General features: G+C 33.9%; 1 protein-coding gene across 1 annotated transcript; it reads left to right on the top strand.

Annotated features, from left to right (window-relative positions):
* The first annotated feature begins 6,664 nt into the window (after positions 1–6,664).
* Positions 6,665–17,871, top strand: LOC134700124 (uncharacterized). The gene is made up of 7 exons (XM_063561493.1): positions 6,665–7,912; positions 8,103–8,209; positions 9,942–11,186; positions 11,831–11,861; positions 13,598–13,866; positions 15,550–15,577; positions 16,282–17,871. The coding sequence occupies exons 1-7, from the start codon at positions 6,670–6,672 to the stop codon at positions 16,590–16,592; spliced, it is 3,234 nt and encodes a 1,077-aa protein (XP_063417563.1). The 5' UTR covers positions 6,665–6,669; the 3' UTR covers positions 16,593–17,871.
* Positions 17,872–22,523: the final 4,652 nt, after the last annotated feature.

A 22,523-nucleotide genomic window follows, 5' to 3' on the forward strand; every position in this document is an offset into this window, starting at 1 on the left:
ACACACTAGTATGTAGATCGTTTCGAATAACTTTTTATCAAGATAAACTTTAATATGCGTGATACCTATTTGGGGTTGAACAACATCCTTGGTAAGTATGTATAAATGTTTGAACCCTGCAAAACATGTACATGAATAAGTGTAAACAATTAAGTCCAGTAATTTATTTTTTTATTGATATAGGACATCGATAAAAGACGACTACAATTAATCGGGCGTAGTTTTGTCATTACATGCCGTTACATTGGACGTCGATTTGAGAAACGGAAGTGAATTTGAGGAACGGACGTCGATTAGAGGCCGGACGTCGATCTGAGTCTAACATATATGTTTCATTATTTAACACGAGATAAAAATCAACCTTGGTAGCAGGCCTTTCACTTGTAATTGTGAAACTGCAATCATTATGGTAACTTGCAAATTACTTGGTAGCTGGACTGAGCAGTCTAAACCACTGGTTTCTTATTCTTCATGAGATAAAATGTAACAAAAACAGTTGAGTGTTTAACAATGACTATTTTTATCAGTCATTAATCAATATAAGTGTTGTAAATAAATACCTCAGAGCAGAAACGGTTCAGAGACCCCCTTTGGACTTCATTTGTCGTACGTTAACAATGGGAAAATTGTAGCTTTACTATATTAATAGTATTATTGTAAAAATATAGGTCACATGGTCAGGTCATAAATATCGGGGTTATCATTAACCTGGTAATGGTATGAAAATGATGGTTCATAGGTGGTTTGCTTTGGTAATATAGTATATGCAACAATAATAGTCAAGGTTCCGTGAGCTGTGATCTACTGGAATCGTCTGCTACAACCATTTATATAGTCCATATGTTCGCCGAAAAATATCGTTTCTGTTATGTACTATAGCGATAGGTGTGTCCAGCAAATTAACGTAGTGATTGGTTGTATAATAACTAGTTTTGTTAAATCGTGCAGATTCGAATAACTGGTTACTCGAATATTCGTTCAACAGATTAACTGGTTAACCGTATCGATTGTACCCTACAAATGTATGTTATTATTATATGATGAATTGAATTTTGTCCTTTGACATAATTTGGGTTGTATGTGAGGATTTCTGGCGAATTTGGACTTTTGATAATCCAAACAACCTGTACGTATCTACTATAGCGCTTGTAATAATTTTTAGATTGGCAAAACATCTTCTTGACCTTGTTGAATAAAAAAAAAGGAAAATATCTGAAACCGATGATACTTTTATTTGTTCATGATGTCTCAGTAAATAATGTGGAGTGTTTCAAATTGAAATGATCAAACCTGTTACTCGTACCATCAAGTATACATTAATTACATCCACGTTGATTTCCATTTCGTTGCACAATGGAGGTTGCACATTCAGTTGTAGGTCTACGCAATATTTGTTAAAAAATTAAATAATGACGAAAATCGTAAAATTTAATAGAATGAATTTACTGCTTTGAAAACAATCACTCAAATCAATCCATGTGTTCGTAGATAGTAGATGTTGTTGTGTCCTGTTAAATTGTTATACGATGATGACTGATGTTCCCATATTTTGACTATTTTATTGATTGTGACTGTTTATTTAACGCATCATGTAAATGTAACGGAATTTGATGAGACTGTTATTAAAGTGAGAGGGTTAGCGCTATAGAACCAGGTTTAATCCACCATTTTCTACATTTGAAAATGCCTGTACCAAGTCAGGAATATGACAGTTCTTGTCCATTCGTTTTTGATGCGTTTTGTTTTTTGATTTTGCCATGTGATTATGGACTTTCCAAATTGATTTTCCTCTGAGTTCAGTATTTTTGTGATTTTACTTTCTACTAATTATGTTTACTTAAAATCTTGCCCCTAGCTGATAGATAAGTTGTCTTAGTTCTAATTATTTTTTTTATTTTTTTTTATTTGGATAACAAGGCAATCAATAGACTGAAAATTAATCTATACCTAAATTACAACGGCGAACATTTTAAAATGGAACAAAATAAGTTAATGATTTCCATACACATTTATATCAAATCTTTTGAAATTGAAAAAAAAAGTCCTGTTAACCGGTTAGCGTCTTTGGTATTCAATATTCGGTCCTTTCTACGGTAACTCGATTGACCGTTGACAACACTAAAAATGGAATATACATAATACCGGGTTGTGCAAACTAGGCCATCTCTGGTAATGCTGACAGGTCTTTAAAACCGGAAGTTCCCATGGTAATAATACAGAAGATGGTGTAAAAGAAATGTCGATGGAAAAATGGAGATATGGGATTATCAAGAATAACACCGTGGTTACAATATAGATCCTTAACGTAATCGATAAAACAGGTGAGCAAATTGGACAAACGATATACAGGTCAAGCTAAAACTGGAAACATGACAAAGTACCCCCCCCCCCCCCCCCCCACCGCACCCCGGGTCAAACAGTGAGAACGAATGATGTTCTAACTATATTTCACATCAACAATAATATAATTCATATAATACAATATAATACGGTCTCGATACTTGAAATATAAAGTGTTTATCGCCATAGTTCTTTCGTTCATAATATAAAAACAGCATTTCAGCTCAGAGACGCGGAAACTCTCTGAGCAACACAATAAAAGAATGAAACATGATACATATAAATCTATCATCCTTATTAACTACCCCAAAGGCATAACACTACCCCTATTGTTGAAAAGGGTTGGACTTAAAATAAGAGACCTACTTACCAACACTTACCTACGAAATGTACCCTTAAAATAAACCCCTACTCTTCTGTTGGTGATGGTGTTGGCTGGTCAGAAGTCCATACTTCTTTTATTTCGAAGATAGTCTAGCTGTCTCCTATACCTAGCTATCTGTGATGATCTGTATAGGTTTACCTTTTCTTTCAAGATATAAGCCAAGTTGTGTATTTTATACTGTGATGGAGCTCCAGTAAAACAAATCACTTGGTCCCAGGCATAGATGCTCGTAGTTGTCTGTTTCAAGTAATATAGGTTGTACATTTCAGAAGTTTGTAGGTATTGAACAATCAATAATAGGTGTCAATTATTTTGTAGGTATTTCAACCGGTTTTATATTCAATTTATTTGTGGTTTTCATAGAAATATGTAATGGTACTTCTTGGCTAGTGTTAGTGGCTCTTCTGTGTTACTGTATTATTGAGTATTTGATGAGGTAATTTCTAAGATTGGTGTACATGGTCCTGGTAACATATACATCTAAAATTTGTTCTGTTGGTGGTGATATTGGCTGCTGATGATCAATACTAGTGGCAATGGAAGCTAAAGGTGATAGTTCTGGATTAAATTCAGAAATAGAAGATACAGATGGTTCAAAGACAATGGAGAAAATTGTCTGGTGGATTTACGGGTGACAGTTCTTGTAAATGTTTAGCGAAGAGTTGGTCTGAAGGTATGATAACTTCTGGTGGTGGTTTGCATTCAGAAGTTTGTCTCATTGGTGATGGAGTGCGGGGTTCCATACCCAGCAGGTCTTAGAAATCCGGCATGCTGGGCCTCCAGGGATTCTGTAAGCTGCCTGGTTGACTCAGTGGAGGTTGGTCTGTCTTCTGGTATGTATTATTCCCTCTGAGTCTCACACACAGAGGTCTTTCGTGCTATAATGAGGTTCGTATATTTTTCATGGCATTTCTCATAATGTCTTACCCTTTATAGCACATTAAATATCACTCAAATTACTGATAATAATAAATATATTTATAATGTAATAATATCAGTCATGGTCAGCATGGTCAGAATGTTCTCTGTATAGTTTATTCTTGACTTGAAATCTAGTATTTTGGGCTTGTGTCGATTAACACCATCTTTTTTATATTTCTTTGAAAAGGTTTCAATTTAACTTTTGGGCCTCCCTGAATTGTATATAAAACATGTGAAAGCACGTTTATAACAATTGAATAAGCAAATCAGAGGTAAATTGAGATTCCTGATCAAAATCTATTTGAAGGAGGAGACCATAACGGCATATTAATTTTTCCAGCAGTTTATCTGCCACAGTTTGGGCTTCAATATCTGGCACCCCATATGCTTCAGCATATCTTGTAAAAAATTATGTCACAACACTGACATATTTACTGCACTTATAGGTTCGGGTTAATCGACCTTAAATATCAAGATATGCCCTTACCAAACAAAATATGTTTGCATTTGTTCCCTAGTATGATGGGAAGGTTGGTTCTTTTCTGGCACTCAATGCAACGCTTATCTCACCTTTCTACAAAACTGGTATACGCAGTCCAATAAAACCTAGGCCTTATTCTGGCTATAGTACGTTAAAATCCTAAATACTCCTAACTGATTATTAAGTAACAATGATAATACACGGTTTTTATCTGCACTTTGTAAAACATACTGTAAATGTAAATCAATGGCTGTGGTATTTTCCCACTTTCTATAAAGTAATCCATTCAATCAATTCCTGTGCCACTGGCATCGGTATCTAAAATAGATTCCTTATCAATACAAGGATACTTTAAAATCGGACTAGTCATGAGGGCCTTTTTCAGAATATTGAATGCTGTTTTACATTCAGCATTCCATTTTAAAATCACATTCTGTTCTGTTAGTATATGTAAAGGTCTGGCTATTTTTTTTTAAATCTTTAATGAATTTTCTTAAGAAAGAACAGGTTTCAAGAAAACTTCCTTCATCGGTTGACATATGCCATTACTGTACAGCCTGTAATTTAATTGGATTTAATGAAATACTCTCTGCACTTACAACATGTCCCAAAATGAAACTCTTTTTTGACAAATTAAACACTTTAAGAGCAATTTCAACCCAACCAACTGAATTTTATTGAAAACTTCTGGGAGCCTGGTAATGGGCTCCTCAAATGATTTAGAGAAAAAAAATATGCCATCTAGGTAGATTACACACATGTCCTATTGTAACACAGATAACATATATTGCATAAGTCTGGAAAAGGTAGCAACAGCGTTACACACACCAAAAGGCATATGATTAAATTTAAAAAGGCTGGTAAGAAAAGCCCGTCTTGATATCTTTGATAGACATATCGTTGACCTAGCGAAACCTAAACAAAAGCGAATAGACTGGTCTCTCTTGCGAACAACTACAATAGGGAGCTCCATGGTGACTGGGAATGACGTACTATATCCCCATTAAGCATTCGTTGTATTTCATCAACAACTTTCTTTCTTTGAGTCGTGTGTTTTGTTTTATAGGATGAGCATAAGGTTCTCACGGTTTTGTAGGTTTTGGTTGTTTGATTTATTTGGGTTATTTATTTCATGCACAATAGCAAGATGTGTGGTATCAATAGTTAAACTTGGGGATGGTTTATCATTAAAACTGACTGTCAAATGGAAAAGCTTTTATTCAGTATAATCAGCTTGCTTTTTCATTGCTGTAGTGATTTTCCCCATTACAGCATGAAGGTTCACAAAATTATTTATTAATTTAGTGTTGATTTCCACAGATTGGTTTTCTAATTTTGTGTCAAAATCTTTTTATCACGTTATATGGTGTTAAATTGTGAAGACAGGATCTCAGTTTTTCTATTGGTTTATTCACGATAATTTTTTTAAACATATTTATTTATAGTGGATTGGGAAACAAGTTTTGCAACTTATATTAATCCCTTTCCACTTTGCAGGTGCGAGTGCTGCCTTGTAACGGCATTAGCCTGCTATTTTTCGAAATCTACAACGGTGTCTTATCGTGCAAGAAATATGGCGCTCTCTCATAACAGGGGTCAGCCATTTATCGTCCTCTCAAAAGGATTATTATTATCAAATTGTTTTTTGAAAATTTGGTTCCCTTCAGCTTGGTCACTTAGCTGCTTGTGTAAATTACTAACAATCCCTGAAAAATGCATCAAATATTCGGTTTCAATAGTATGAAAATCAGGTGGTTGCACCGCAGATGGTGATAATATTTCAGGAGAGATCATATGGGAAATTTGACCACTTAAATTTGGTGATTATCTTGCACTTGAAGCTTAAGATCCACTATTTTCACTAATTTTATGTCATTTAATGTTTAATAACATGTCAAGGAAAAAAAACCTGGGTTTATAAATCGAATCCCACCGCTGCCACCAAATGTGTAAAGGGCCCAAACCGAAGGCTAGTGTAAAACCATTCAAACAAGAAAAGCAATGGTCAAATCTATATAATAAAACGAGAAACGAGAAACAACAAATGACATCCGCTGCACATCACCTTCCTGACTTGGAAAATGTGCAAATGCTCAAACAAAAGTGTGATTGTATTTACCCAACTGAGGGGAGACTCAGTGACCGGTGTGTCTAAGTAGACTCAAATCGAATCTGACTTGACCAGGAATGTTAGTTTTTCAGGAGAAGATTGATGGTTCTCTCCGGCCATCAGGATGATCTTACACTGACACATATCGTTGTCATAGGATAACTATTTTACATCCCATTTGAAAAACAAACATTTACGCTTCATACAATTTAATTTAGAACGAACATACTGATTTGTTTTAATTGTTTTCAATTAGGCAACAATTAAACATGAACCTGGTATTATACTATTATATAATTCATGTCATATTGTCTCATTTTAGATTTCTCATTGGAAGAAATAACATTTAGCAGATCACTTTTAAAAGGAGTCAAATCAATGAAAACTAACAAGTTAGATGATACAACGCTAATAAGCAAAGATCTACCAGTCATGTCACAGGCAATATCATTGTCGTCCAGCAAAGACAAACTAAAACGTCAATCAACGAAAACGGGTCAAGATATACCAGTCATGTCACAAGCAATATCATTGTCCTCCAGCACAGATAAACTAAAACGTCAATCAACGAAAACGGGTCAAGATCTACCAGTCATGTCACAAGCAATATCATTGTCCTCCAGCACAGATAAACTAAAACGTCAATCAACGAAAACGGGTCAAGATCTACCAGTCATGTCACAAGCAATATCATTGTCCTCCAGCACAGATAAACTAAAACGTCAATCAACGAAAACGGGTCAAGATCTACCAGTCATGTCACAAGCAATATCATTGTCCTCCAGCACAGATAAACTAAAACGTCAATCAACGAAAACGGGTCAAGATCTACCAGTCATGTCACAAGCAATATCATTGTCCTCCAGCAAAGACAAACTAAGCAGTCAATCAAAAGAAAATCCAATGTCAGTTCCAACACCAGAAGGGTCAGAATGTGATAGTTTGTCTTCCACTGAAAGTTTTAAAACCGTCTGGAACAGGTCTGAACATCAATTTGAAACCGTACCAGTTAATATTAGCAGTATGGATGAGAATATGAGCAAACAACTAGAAGGTCAGTTATGTAAGCAAAAAGCACAAGCACAATGCAACGATGACACGTATGAGACAGTCATACAAGACAGCACTCATAGTTCAGAAAAAAAATCAGAATTACTAGTTTCGGACGGAGAAAGGTCAGGTGGTTTTGACAATAGAAATATACAAGCGGAACAGGATATTCCAACCAGAAAAGATTATACCGATGTCTCAAAAGACAAATATATAGGTGAAGATTTGCCATGTACAGATATTCCAATGGATGACTCGGATCGTGCAAAGTCAGATAACGATGGAGAGGTGTACATAAAAACTGTAACTAAACCTGGATTGATCAGAAAGTTAAAACAGATGTTTGGGGTTTCGAAAAAAGTTAAAGAAGTCAAAATATCAATCACGAAAGAAAACTTTCTCAAGAAGACCTCTAAAGTTGGGAAAAAGCAGTTACACAACAAAAAGATAGCACCTATTATTATTTGGGATTTTGGTGGCCAGGACGTGTTCTATTCAACACATCAGACGTTTCTGACATACAGAGCTATTTACATACTTGTATTGGATGGAAGTAGAACACTTGATGATCCATGTCCGTATGAACAATATCTCCCCGGAAAAAGTGGACATAAAACAGGTAGAGGTATGTATACATATACATTCATTTTTAATCCCCATATTTCGTCAAAGACACATTGGAAACTAAAATATTCTCACTCTTTAGTTTATAAGCGCAATAATTGGCAAAAAACTTCATCTTTTCGATTCCTTCAGAACGTGACCGTTTAATTGCATTACTTCTTTTTCCTTTATAAGTTTCTCTACTCTTACAGATTATCTGCTCTTCTGGATCAACACAATTGTAACATACTGTAAGGGAAGCGTGCAGGGATTTCCTAAAATTTTGGTTGTTTTAACTCACAAAGATCGGGTAGCAGCTGTAAGTATGTTTTAATGCATCAGTTTATTCTAGTCAATTGAAACGGGGATGGATTTTGACCTATTAATATGTAAAAGAATCACTGTGGAAAAAATCGAGAAGATTATGATTGTATATGTACTAATGTTTGTTATAATATACAACCAATGCAATAATTTAAGGTTTACATTTAGGTGTGTCTTTGAAAACAATCATAGTTGTTTAAAATATAAGATATGCAAAGCAAACATGGTAAACGCAATTAAAAGTTCGATAGTAAATGCTGATTAGTTTCAAACATCTTTGTTTATCTCAACATCACCCTGAAAGCCTGAATAAGTAAAACACGTCTGGTTTTACTTATTGTAATTTTCTCACACTTTGCTTGCGGTCAATCCATGAATGGTCAGTATTTTTTTAGATGTAATTGTTCATTTTGTACGTGATTGAATAAAATATTGTAGTGTTCATGTATATAACAACTCTTGACCCCAGACTTATTTTACTACCAGTAAATTGTTTGAACAGGATTTGATTTGCCGCAGTAAACAACACTTGCAATACACTAATAGTTTTTTTTCTTTTTTGTATACTAGTGTTGTAATGTAATGTTTCATAAAATCAGTTCAGATAAGAAAGAAGTGGCAAATGTTTATCGTATATTGCTTTTAACTAAATGGTGTGGAAACTATATTATTAAACAATAAACTACCAAGGTATGGTATTTAATGTTTTGTCTTATTTCCTTTTAGTAGTAGTCTTTTTGTATTATGTGGTATACAAAATAGTCTCAAACTACATGTAACCTAACGGAGGTACTAGGCTTAGAAAGTAGTACGCCAAACTTTTGTTCTGTCTATATAGGTCAAGCTTCTTGAAATCTACCGGTCACAAGCATATAGGGTAAATATGTATGTTGCGTCAATTTCAAAAAGATACCAGCCATAGTATCTTAGGTTTCACCAGATGTCACAGTTTATCAGCTTTTGCCTAGGGACTTTTCCAGAAAATTGACTTCTGCCTTGATATAATCGTGTATTAAGGTTTTTTTATTGTCATAGATTATATGCGACAAAAATGCATCCATTATACTATCTGTCATGTCTGTGTACTTATTCCGTACCTGTCGTATTTGCTTTTATAATATGATACCGTTGTTTTCATTGCAGAATGCCCACCTTACACTCTTTGTACCATAAGCATGTCATTTCAAAAAAAATAAGTGTGTCTTACTAATATGAGGCAGGCATAACCTGTAAATGGGGACGAAGTCTGTATGCATTATTTTTTGTAACTTTAATATTTGTTAAAAAAATAAAACGGAAATACCGTAACGTTTCCGATTTTGGTTCTGTTGTTAGGGATTATAGTTGTGACGTTATTTAAATTATGACGTCATATGCAATGTAAACAAAGAAACGCTTTCATCAGGTAACGTTTTTTCATATCAAAGAATTATTTAAAAAAAAGAAAATTGGTATTGCGTTCCCTCCTTTTTATACTAGACTGATAAATATATATTTTACTCAAAGATTCATAACGAGACCGGAAAAAGGAAGTATATTGTAGATTTCTGCGCCGGTCCGGGATTTCAAAACATGACATAAAAAAAAGTTAACGATTTTGAGTTCATTAGTACAATGAAAAATTCGGGAAATTTTCCCGATTTTTTTTTTTTTGATTTTTCTACCGTAATTGGGGACTCCGTCCCCATATAAATATTTTGTAAACCTTCCCTGCATTTTTTTCTTAGATAGAGGTTGAACAAAGAAGACATGAAATATTTGCAGAAATCAACAAGATGTTTTACCAGACATCGTTAATGCAACATTTAGTGCTTGATGATAAAATATTTGTAAATGCGCACGACAAATATGACCCAGAAATGACGAAGATCAAGGATGCTATTATCAGCGAATCAGAGAGGCAACCAACATGGGGTGAGCCACTTCCAAAGTGTTTTATCCCTTTAGAGTTAGAATTTGCAACGCTGATCAGAAAAGGCATTCCTCTGATTACACTAGAGCATCTAAAGAAAATAAACGCATTGCAACCCATTAGACCGTTATCAGAAACCGAGTTGAAGGTATTTCTGAAATTTCAACATTCCATTGGCAAGCTGTTGTACTTTGATGAGCATAAATTGGACGACCGTATAATTTTGTCTCCCACTCTTCTCATTGATGCCTTTAAATCTATTGTTACTGATAGAAGGTTCTGTCAAGGAGACAAAGAAAGAGAAGAGTTGTGGGATGTTATGGGTAAGAAAGGAGTAGTCTCAAAACCAATAATCGAACAAATTTGGAAGAAAAAGAAATATAAGAAGTTCTACAAAGATAAAGATTATTTACTGGACGTTATGACTCACCTGGATATATTGGTAGAACCAAAAAGATACGATATAGATCGCAACCGTATACCTGCTGACTTCTACTATGTTGCAAGTATGGTACGAGCTAAAGATGATTCTGGATACCTTCAATCAGCTGGCTTTACAACCAGGAGTATTTCCATAGCCTTCCAATCGTCATCATTGATGATACCTCCTGCATTATCTTTTAGATTTATTAGTTACTGTCTATGTGTATGGGCGGTGAAAACATACGGAGATACCAACAAGGACATGCTGTTCCATCGGGCTGGGGTGTTTACCATTGATCCGTCTTTAGATTTGTACATTGGCTGCGAAGATGAAAGGATTGTTGTCCGTCTTGTTCATGCCACATCAAACACACTGATAATGAGGGATGTAGCTTCCAGCATCTATGAATGCCTTACATCAGCCTTGGAGAAAATAAGTCAGCTGTATATTAGAACAAGCAGTGATCAGACTCAAACCATCGATGCATCCTTTATGACCAGGATATGTTGTAACTCACCAAAAAACTCATGCCTCCTTCCTGACAAAGACCAAGCTCACCCAGACCAACTATGGATATGTCCTTCACATGGCATCGCACACAGCATACACACAATTACATCGTGGATTGAAGAAAAGGTTGTAATTTATGTTATAGATTGTTTCTTTAAGTGTTGATGGCAGGGACAATAAAAAAATGAACACACATGTAGTTCGATTCGACGTTGTAATTTGTTATCGATAAACTCGCTTATCAATGTGAATTGTATCAAATGGACCATTAAGATCCGCAAAAATAATTACTGCCAAAGATATAATGATTTTTTTTTCTAATACGATAAAAAATAATAATTGTGATTTGCAAGCAATTAAGTTTTACATTTTTAATCAGCGGTCTTTTAAGTTGATACACATCTAAAAATGGAAATTACTATTAATACATACTCTGAGAATGCATTAAAGTAAACATATGGATAATTCTGTATGCATATATAAGAAAGACGTTGCGGTATGATTTCCATCGTGACAACTCTCCACAAGAGACCAAAATGACACAGAAATTAACATCTATCGTTCACCGTTCAACAATGAGCAAAGCCCATCAAAGCCTATATATGCATGATATACGTTAATAGAAAAAGAGGTTTTCTGACTTTTACAAACGGTTTTAAATTTCACCCCAATCTGTTTGATTATAAATCTACTAATAATGAATACCAAATTGATTTACAAACTAAAATGAGTACCTTTCAATTAGTTTATAAATTCTTTTTTATTTTCAGGAAGACGAAAAGTGTAAACCAGGGTGCACAGGTAAAGTATAACAAATTTTGAATAATGCCAAATCCCAATTTTATGTATTATGTTTTTGGTCGCACCTTGTGGAGGACAACTAACTGTAATACAATAGGAACCTTTGTACATTTTACAACTTTGTACAAACAAAAAACTTATTTGATATAAATCTTGTATTTATTACTGTACATCATTCTTGTTCGATTAAAACACGCCGATTTGTAATGTTTCGTTTGATAACATGATAATCCTTAAACAAATTCGTCTGGCGTAAATATAAAATTTGGATCCTGGTATCTATGATGAGTTTATTTGAAACCACTGGGTCGATGCCACTGCTGGTGGAGATTTATTTCCCCGAGGGTATCACCAGCCCTGTAGTTAGCACTTCTGTGTTGACTTGAGTTATCATCGATATGTTCATAATTATAAATTAACTGTTAACAAAACTTTGAACTTTTGAATAACTACGGCTTTTCTACCTCAGGAATAGATTACCTTAGCTGTGTTTGGTAACATTTTTAGGAATATTTGGTCCTCAATGCTCTTCAACTTCGTACTTTATTTGGCCTTTTAAAATTGTTTTCATTCGAGCGTCACTGATGAGTCTTATGTAGACGAAACGCGCGTCTGGCGTAAATATAAAATTTCAATCCTGGTATCTATGATGAGTTTATTTTTAAGTTATAAGGGTTTTTTTCTAAAGGCAAACGGCTGACATGTAAAGATAAGCTTTGTATAATACCATTTTCGAATCCTTAACATATGACCCGTTACCTGAATAGTGTCTAAAATGAATTAGTTTTAGTCTGCAATAATGCTGTGCGTAAAAGTTTTTCTTGTTTTATGTTGTTTGTTCTTCCTTATTCTTGATAGTAGTGTTTACATCATAATAGTATATACTTGTAATATATCGTTTTCGTGATTTGGTAAGACGTATCTCTTCTAATATTTTAATGGCTATTTTTTGTTTATAAAAACTGTTTGCTGATGTGCTTTATTTGTATTCCTTTTAGAGTTGTGCTTTGTTTATATGCCGTTTTATGTTTCTTTGTTACATATATGAGGTGGCTCTTATACATCCCGTTTTTGCGATATTGTACTATGGCAAATATGTGTATTTGTGTCTTTAATGTGATCTAATATGATTGGCCTATATGACATTTTGCACTTATTTGTTATATATATATTTTTGTTTTAGTGATTAAAATCATAACACAATGTTGACTGCTGTATATTTGACATTTTTCCCTATTATTTCTGTTTGTTTTGTTCACGAATCGTTGTCAATATAATGGTATTTGATACGACTGGCATACAAGTAAGATGTTAAGCTAAACAAAAAAGCTATACAACCATGTTCAATCCACCATTTTCTACATACCGTGGATTTATTTTCGTGGGTACCAATTTTCGTGGCTTGAGACAAACTTCCATATTCGTGGATATTTAATCTCGTAGTTTTGGTAAAGTCTGTATACATTCCTTTAGCAAATTAGTAATTTGTTGAAATCTGAAATTGTTGGTTCCCTTGTTCCCACGAAATCCACGAAAATTGGTATCCAACGAATATAAATGAATCCACAGAAAGATAATGCCTGTACCAATTGAGGAATATGACAGTTGGTATTCGTTCGTTTAATGTGTTTGAGCTTTTGATTAGGGACTTTCCGTTTTGAATTTTCCCCGGAGTTCAGTATTTTTATGATTTTACTTTTTGATATTTGAAAAAATATGCAATATTTCTGATGCAGTTACCAAAGATGAATTTCTGAAAGAGACACCATCAGACATACATTTACGACATCTGTCGTTGATGTACAGTCCAGTCGAGGCTAAAGAACTGGCAATGCATTTGGGATTGTCGAACAGGGAGGTTAATGTCATACTGGAAACTGAAGATCCCTTGACATCAAGCTTTGCAATTTTGCTACAATGTCGAGAAAGCAGGATGGTGACATTTAAAGACATCACAGAGGCGATAGAGAGTATTGGAAAAGAAAGTATCCATATACTTTGCAAGGTAAATATATTTTGATGAACTATCAAATAAAGTAACATTGTTTTGCTTATCACTATAGTTAGTTTTACGATATATGGTCGTATAACAATGTTTACTTGAACATATAGTCATATCGATGGTGTTAAGTAACCAAAATAGGTATTTCTATTAATGTATGTCTGCATAACACAAAGGAAAAAAAAGAGATTGATTATTCATTAATACAATAAAATCCCTCCTATGTTCTTCAAAAACATAGAGAATAAAACAAACGATTTCAATCTATCCTTTCTGTCAAAGTCATAGTTAATTTTTCCACCCAAAAAACAGTTAGCATTTGAGATAAAATTATAACATATCTAACACATGTTTGGTGAACAAAGCTATATTTACATAAAAGTACTGAGAATAACAGTTATAATTAAGAGTATAGTCACTAAATTACTGAACTCTGAGGACAATTCAAACAGGAAACTTATAAAGCAACATTGTACATTCAAAGTTTTTCGTGGGTGTTATTCAGTATTTTTTTTCATTTCATTATATTTTGTATTTTGTTGTTTTTTTACAAAAAGTATTGTCAGTTTATTTTTATTTTTTAGGCATGGTATTGTCAGTTTATTTTAAGCCATGGTATTATCAGTTTATTTTTATTTGTTAGACATGGTATTGTCAGTTTATTTTTTAGCCTTGGTATTGTCAGTTTATTTTTAGCCATGGTATTGTCAGTTTTTTTTTTTAGCCATGGTATTGTTAGTTAATTTTTATTTTTTAGCCATGGTATTGTCAGTTTCTTTTTTAGCCATGATATTGTCAGTTTATTTTTATTTTGTAGCCCTGGTATCGTCAGTTTATTTTTATTTTTTAGCTATGGTATTGTCAGCTTCTTGTTTAGCCATGGTATAGTCAGTTTATTTTTATTTTTTAGCCATGGTATTGTCAGTTTATTTTTATTTTTTAGCCATGATATTGCCAGTTTATTTTTCGACTAATGATTTGAATATTCCTTTCGTATCTTAAGCCTTTCTTTTATAGACTTCAACTAGAAGACAACTTTATGACGTTATGTAGATATTAAAAAAAAACATCATGTTAAAATGCTGTGTTACACTTCCATATGCATACAGAACAAAACAGAAATTAAGAAAAAACCTTATCATTGTTACATCCGACAATTTGTTGTTTTGTATTTATTTTACGTATTTAATTTTTGTCTTGCAATATTTTTTTATTTGTATTAAGTATGCTAATCACTATTCATTTTTTGTGGCTCTTTATAGCTTACTGTTCACTGTGAGCCAAATGCCCGGTAACAATCCTTGTATGTTTAACCCCTCCACATTCTGTAGGTATGTACGTTTCCCAAATCAGGAATCTGTTGTTCAGTGGTTGTCGTTTGTTTATGTGTTTCATATTGTTGAAGGTCGTACGTTGAGCTAAAGTTGTTCATTTCTCTGTCATTTTGGTCTCTTCTGGGAAAAAGTCTCAGTGGCAATAATACCACATCTTTTTTTTTTAATTTACAGGTAATGGTGTTCATTTACAAATTGTGACTTCGATGGAGACTTGTCTCATTAGCACTCATACCACATCCTTCTATATCTATGATAGGAAATATATTTTCACTCTACTGTACATCAATACGAATGCTTTCAATTATGATAGTTGTGACAATAATATGGTTTTTTTTTTCATTTTTTGAAGCTTGTGAAAGGCGAACATATTCATTTTGGTAAGTACAAATATCTGTGAAAAGATTATTTTCAAAAACATGTAGTAATATGAACTTGGAAACTGTTTTTCTGTAAAATTAAGAGGTATTGTTAAGATATGCATGTGTTCTATTTCATAGTGTTCCTAGTTCTAAAAAACAGATGTATAAACTTATTTGAAAAGGTCCAACTTTATACATTCTAAAATAGAAACGTACAGCAAGTAAGTGCAGTAGGGTCAGACATTAATGCAATGTTCTGTGTTTGAAAAAACGCCAGATTTACACTGATAAAAAATTCATCAATATTTTTTAATTGATTTTCCCTCACGATGTTTTTCGATTGCATCAATTAGCAATAAAAAAAACGCTATTTTCCAGAATGTTGCTTAACTGATGACCTCTTCATAAAATATCTGCTGGTATTTTTATGATTATATAAATGAAAATGCTAACTAATTCTATAACATAAAAATTAATGTAAATATGTGTCCTTTGCATCAATAGGAATTACAAATAGTTGCATCATGTCAGTTTCCATTTATATTGTTATCGGATATAAAGAAGAAACACAAATAACACCTCACAACATATAAGTATTGTATTTCACAAAATAAGAACGATACAAGATATATATTTCTCCATTAAATTGCATATTTTTTTGTAATATTCTACTTGTTATTTGAATTATGTTGTAAACATTTCCCTATATTTTAACAACGCAGACATGCAACATGAGATGTGGGATCTGGTACCTACAGCAGAACACATTGACAGATTGGCTCCATTAGTAGGGAAACATTCCCTACCGTTCCTTATCGAACTTGGATTGGACTTTCATACCTGGGAACAGATCTGCCACAGACAAAATCAAAGAGATTTGGTTCGACTGAACCAGGATATCTTAGAAGAATGGAGATTCAAGTTTTGTAGGAAGCATAATCTGAAACCAACATTGAGAAAAATCGCACGTGCATTCAGTAGCATTGGCAAAAATATAAAACTCGTTGAAAACACATTGTCAGATTTATTTTAACTTTTTTATATTTTTATTCAAGAATGATTTTCTCTTGTACGCATCTATTCAAAACTGATCAAGGGACAGGACAATACGTATAGAACATTCTTTGAAATATTATGTATTAATACAAATGCTTATATGAATTCTGAAACGAGAAATGTCTTTGTTGGATTAAAGAAAAGCAGGATGCAATCAATCAAATTCTTTATTTAAATCTGTAGATTTTGTAAAATACAACAAAAACTATTGTAAGAAACTTCAGTGATGTTTTTGTATTATTTAGACTGTTTATACAACTATTAAATATTTTTTTTTTTTTTTCAATCAATTTTTCTTTGTCTTCTTGAAAGAAAAAAGTTCGGTGGCACCATGTTTTTCATTTAATTTCTCAACATATATCATACAACCTTTATTATATTTTATTTCAAAATTATATAATACAGATTTAATTTTATTCACATAAAAGATTTGTTTATAAACAATCAGAATTGACCTCCGCTTTTTTAATTCGGTTTGTCTTACAATTTGTTCTGCTTATCTTGTTATTGTTTTCATACACACTGAAGAAACAGGTATGTAATAACACCTCAATCTATATATATATTTACATTGCTGATTTATTGCTTCAATCATTTATGGTTTCCACAATTCTATTGATTATTAGAAAAACACCCACAACTAATCATTAAAAACACATACGGATGTCTTGTGATTATGTTTCAAAGCTTTGTTTTGATGAATTAGTACAGAGTTACTTCGCATGTGTAAGGATGAAAAGAACACGAACAGTTAAGCATAAATATCTTGGAAATTATAAAAAAAGTGGTGGTTATAATTCTGTCTCAAATCTAAAGTACATGTGAGCTTATTACATGTATATTCTTATAAACTAAAGTCTCGATAACTTGATCGTTTTCTTCTGCGTTAACACTGACAATGCGCGTTTGACTTTGAACTTTTTGATAAAAACACGTTTAGTATCAGTATTAAATGCATACCAATCACTGTTTCATCACGTGACCAGAGAAATAATAATGACTATACTTAACTTTTATTTAGTCATTCAGATTGAATGTGCATATAAGATACACTATCTTGTGTTATTTTACACATGATATCCAAGATCTTATAATACACATCAATTATGAAACAAAATATCCATGATGATAATTAAATATTAATCAAAGGTACCAGGAGTGAATTAGTATTTAAAAAAAAAAGTGGCGTTAAGTTTCAAACCATATATTGATGTGTATTATATGATCTTGAATACCATGTGTAAAATAACACAAGATAGTGAATCTTTTATGCACATTCAATCTGAACGACTAAATAAAAGTTAATTATAGTCATTATTATTTCTCTGGTCATGTGATGAAACAGTTCTTGGTATGCATTTAATACTGATACTAAACTTGTCTTTATCAGAAAGTTCAAAGTCAAACGCGCATTGTCGGTGTTACCGCTGAAGAAAACGATCAAGTTAACGAGACATACATTTAAAAAGAATGCGGGTACGAAGATATTCGTGCTTTACTGTTCGTGTTCTTTTCATCCTTACATATATGTTTATTTTGTTGAAATATTGATGATTATAAACCATTACATGTAGAATTATAGTATTGAACTGATTAAATAAATAAGGCTTTTATTATTATCTTATATATCTATTTGCTTTATAATAAACACTTTGAAATAAATGTTGGTGTTCCTTTGATTTCTAGCTTTTGAGTATTCATGATTTATTAAATAGATGTGGAACGCCCAACAGTGATAAAAGGACAAAGGCAATCAAAAAGAGGACAGTGGAGATACCCTTGGTTTTCGTTTAAGATGTAATTACTAAATCGGCATCTCTTTCGCTTTTGGTGTTGTTTAACGGTTGTCCTCATATTGAGGTATATCTATCCTAACATTAGCTTTTATGAAAATATGGTAATTGAATGAGCAATGCTTGGCTGACAAATATTGTCTTGAATTGTTAACAAATCATTTCATTATGGTTAATTGATCACCCTTAAATGAGTATATATGTTTTGTAATAGCTTTTGAAGATGATAAAAAACGGGATTATCTTAAATATCTACGAGCAATAATGTATGGCCAATAAAAGCTCTAAACAGAAATAACAAAAACAGTAAAAAGTAAAATCACAAAAATACATTGTTTCTTGCCCCTAAATTGGTATGTTTAAGAATCGTTTGCATTATTTTGTTATCATTTTGAATATTATAATAGATAGAGATACAATTTAAACAGCAAAATTTTAGCAAATTAAGAATTACAAATAAATCAAAATGATCAAAATATCAATTTATCCCTCCAGGAGTAATTGGTTTTTAAAATTATTTTTTCACAATTTTCCGTAAATTATTGTAATCTTTTTCAAAAATCTGTTCCTCTGAAACTACTGTACCAAGTTAATTATACATAGAGATAACTGTAAACAGCAAGAATGTCCAGTAAAGTAAAATGTACAAACAAGTAAAGTAAGATGTACAAACAAGTAAAGTAAGATGTACAAACAAGTCACCATCAATAAAACAGAGAGTTGTGTCGTGAACTATACCCTTTTCTTTAATGTTGTAGAGTGTTTACTATGTACTGCAGCACATAGACCAAGATGAGCGACACATGCTCTTTTAGAGCCTTAACTCTATATACCAGTATAATCGGAGCATACACTGCAGCACATCGAACACGGTGAGTGACACAGACTTTTTTGAACCTTTACTCTATATAACATTATAGTCGTCTGATGAGTTAGCCAATTGAGTCATAAAAATCTGATCGCTTTATTTTGATTGATTTTTAATTTCCATGGCTGGTAATACATGCAAAGTAAGAAACACCGACACAACCAGTAGTCCTGCTGATTATACATGCATAGTAGGAAACACCGACACAACCAGTAGTCCTGCTGATGATACACCGACACAACCAGTAGTCCTGCTGATGATACACCGACACAACCAGTATTCCTGCTGATGATACACCGACACAACCAGTATTCCTGCTGATGATACACCGACACAACCAGTATTCCCGCTGATGTAATACCGACACCACCAGTATCCCTGCTGATGATACACTGACACCACCAGTATTCCTGCAGATGATATTTCCAACCGACCCAACCAGAAGTTCTGCTGATTATATTTCCCACCGACACAATCAGTATTCCTGCTGATGATATTTTCGACTGACACAACCAGTATTCCTGCTGATGATAGAAATACCGACACAACCAGTATTCCCTCTGATGGTACACCGACACAATCAGCATTCCTGCTGATGATACACCGACACAATCAGTATTCTTGCTGACGATATGCCGACACATACAGTATTTTTGCTGATGATACATGCATAAAAAGAAAAAAACCGAGACAACCAGTAGTCCTGCTGATGATACATGCATAGTAAGAAACACCGACACAACCAGTATTCCTGCTGATGATACATGCGTAGTAAGAAAAACCGACACCACCAGTAGTCCTGCTGATGATACATGCATAGTAAGAAAAACCGACACAACCAGTAGTCCCGCTGATGATACATACATAGTAAGGAACACCGACACAACCAGTAGTCCTGCTGATGATACATGCATAGTAAGAAAGACCGACACAACCAGTAGTCCTGCTGATGATACATGCGTAGTAAGAAACACCGACACAACCAGTAGTCCTGCTGATGATACATGCATAGTAAGAAACACCGACACAACCAGTAGTCCTGCTGATGATACATGCATAGTAAGAAACACCGACACAACCAGTAGTCCTGCTGATGATACATGCATAGTAAGAAAGACCGACACAACCAGTAGTCCTGCTGATGATACATGCGTAGTAAGAAACACCGACACAACCAGAAGTCCTGCTAATGATACATGCATAGTAAGAAACAACGACACAACCAGTAGTCCTGCTGATGATACATGCATAGTAAGAAACAACGACACAACCAGTAGTCCTGCTGATGATACATGCATAGTAAGAAACACCGACACAACCAGTAGTCCTGCTGATGATACATGCATTGTAAGAAACACCGACACCACCAGTATTCCTGCTGATGATACATGCAAAGAAAGAAACACCGACACCACCAGTAGTCCTGCTGATGATACATGTATAGTAAGTAACACCGACACCACCAGTATTCCTGCTGATGATACATGCATAGTAAGAAACACCAACACCACCAGTATTCCTGCTGATGATACATGCATAGTGAGTAACAACGATACAACCAGTATTCCTGCTGATGATACATGCATAGTAAGAAACACCGACACCACCAGTATTCCTGCTGATGATACATGCATAGTGAGTAACAACGATACAACCAGTATTCCTGCTGATGATACATGCATAGTAAGAAACACCGACACCACCAGTATTCCTGCTGATGATACATGCATAGTGAGTAACAACGATACAATCAGTAGTCCTGCTGATGATACATGCATAGTAAGAAACACCGACACCACCAGTATTCCTGCTGATGATACATGCATAGTGAGTAACAACGATACAATCAGTAGTCCTGCTGATGATACATGCATAGTAAGTAACACCGACACCACCAGTATTCCTGCTGATGATACATGCATAGTAAGAACACCAACACCACCAGTATTCCTGCTGATTATACATGCATAGTAAGTACCAACGATACAACCAGTATTCCTGCTGATGATACATGCATAGTAAGAAACACTGACACCACCAGTACTCCTGCTGATGATACATGCATAGTGAGTAACAACGATACAACCAGTATTCCTGTTGATGATACATGCATAGAAAGAAACACCGACACCACCAGTATTCCTGTTGATGATACATGCATAGTAAGTAACAACGATACAATCAGTAGTCCTGCTGATGATGCATGCAAAGTAAGAAACACCGACACAACCAGTAGTCCTGCTGATTATAGATGCATAGTAAGTAACAACGATACAACCAGTATTCCTGCTGATGATACATGCATAGTAAGAAACACCGACACCACCAGTATTCCTGCTGATGATACATGCATAGTAAGTACCAACGATACAATCAGTAGTCCTGCTGATGATGCATGCAAAGTAAGAAACACCGACACAACCAGTAGTCCTGCTGATTATAGATGCATAGTAAGTAACAACGATACAACCAGTATTCGTGCTGATGATACATGCATAGTAAGAAACACCGACACCACCAGTTTTCCTGCTGATGATACATGCATAGCAAGAAACACTAAAATGACAACATTACATGACAGGACTACAGTACAAACAAATGCAGGAACATTCAGGACAGAGAAATAAACAAATACACATTACAATAGGATATTTCCATATGCTGATAGTAAGGTAATAGGCTTATAATTTAATACACCATACGTGTGTTTCGTCTGCATAAAACTTGACGCACTAATCAAACTAGTAATTAAGCCAAGTACAAAGTCGAAGAACATTGATGACCCATAATTCCAAAAAAGTTGTGCTAAGCTTAACTACGCCTGGGATAAGAAAATCCTTAGTATTTATGATAATTCTTACCTTTTCAAACTTAAATTTATAAAACACACTTTCTGATTGGCTGAAAGAGTTCTGTCTATCAACCCATTGACATATGTTTGTCATGGGACCTCGACGTTATCAACGTTTGTATCATTATTTACTCCTTTGTAGAATTACATTAAAAGGACAGACTAAAACATTGTTTCTGTCACTTTTTAATAACACGTGTGCACCACTTTCTTGACGGTCGAACAGTAGAAAGCAACGATTTGCAAACAGAAAAGAATCAAAAATAAAAAGGGCCGAAAAGGATATCATCCTGAAAGAAGTGAAACAATGTATGTATACACGAAATTTTAATATTGTTAACAATACCACGTAATAAATGAACGCATGATTCAAAGGGATGTGTACACACACACTAA

Source organism: Mytilus trossulus, unplaced genomic scaffold (assembly GCF_036588685.1).
Source record: "Mytilus trossulus isolate FHL-02 unplaced genomic scaffold, PNRI_Mtr1.1.1.hap1 h1tg000122l__unscaffolded, whole genome shotgun sequence".
Lineage (NCBI taxonomy): Eukaryota > Metazoa > Mollusca > Bivalvia > Mytilida > Mytilidae > Mytilus > Mytilus trossulus.

Excerpts from the sequence above, each read along its gene's own strand:
- LOC134700124 (XM_063561493.1), top strand. The coding sequence starts at position 6,670 with ATGTCACAGGCAATATCATTGTCGTCCAGCAAAGACAAACTAAAACGT. Across the intron at positions 7,913-8,102 it reads TGGACATAAAACAGGTAGAG|ATTATCTGCTCTTCTGGATC; the intron begins GTATGTATACAT and ends CTACTCTTACAG. Across the intron at positions 15,578-16,281 it reads AGGCGAACATATTCATTTTG|ACATGCAACATGAGATGTGG; the intron begins GTAAGTACAAAT and ends TTAACAACGCAG.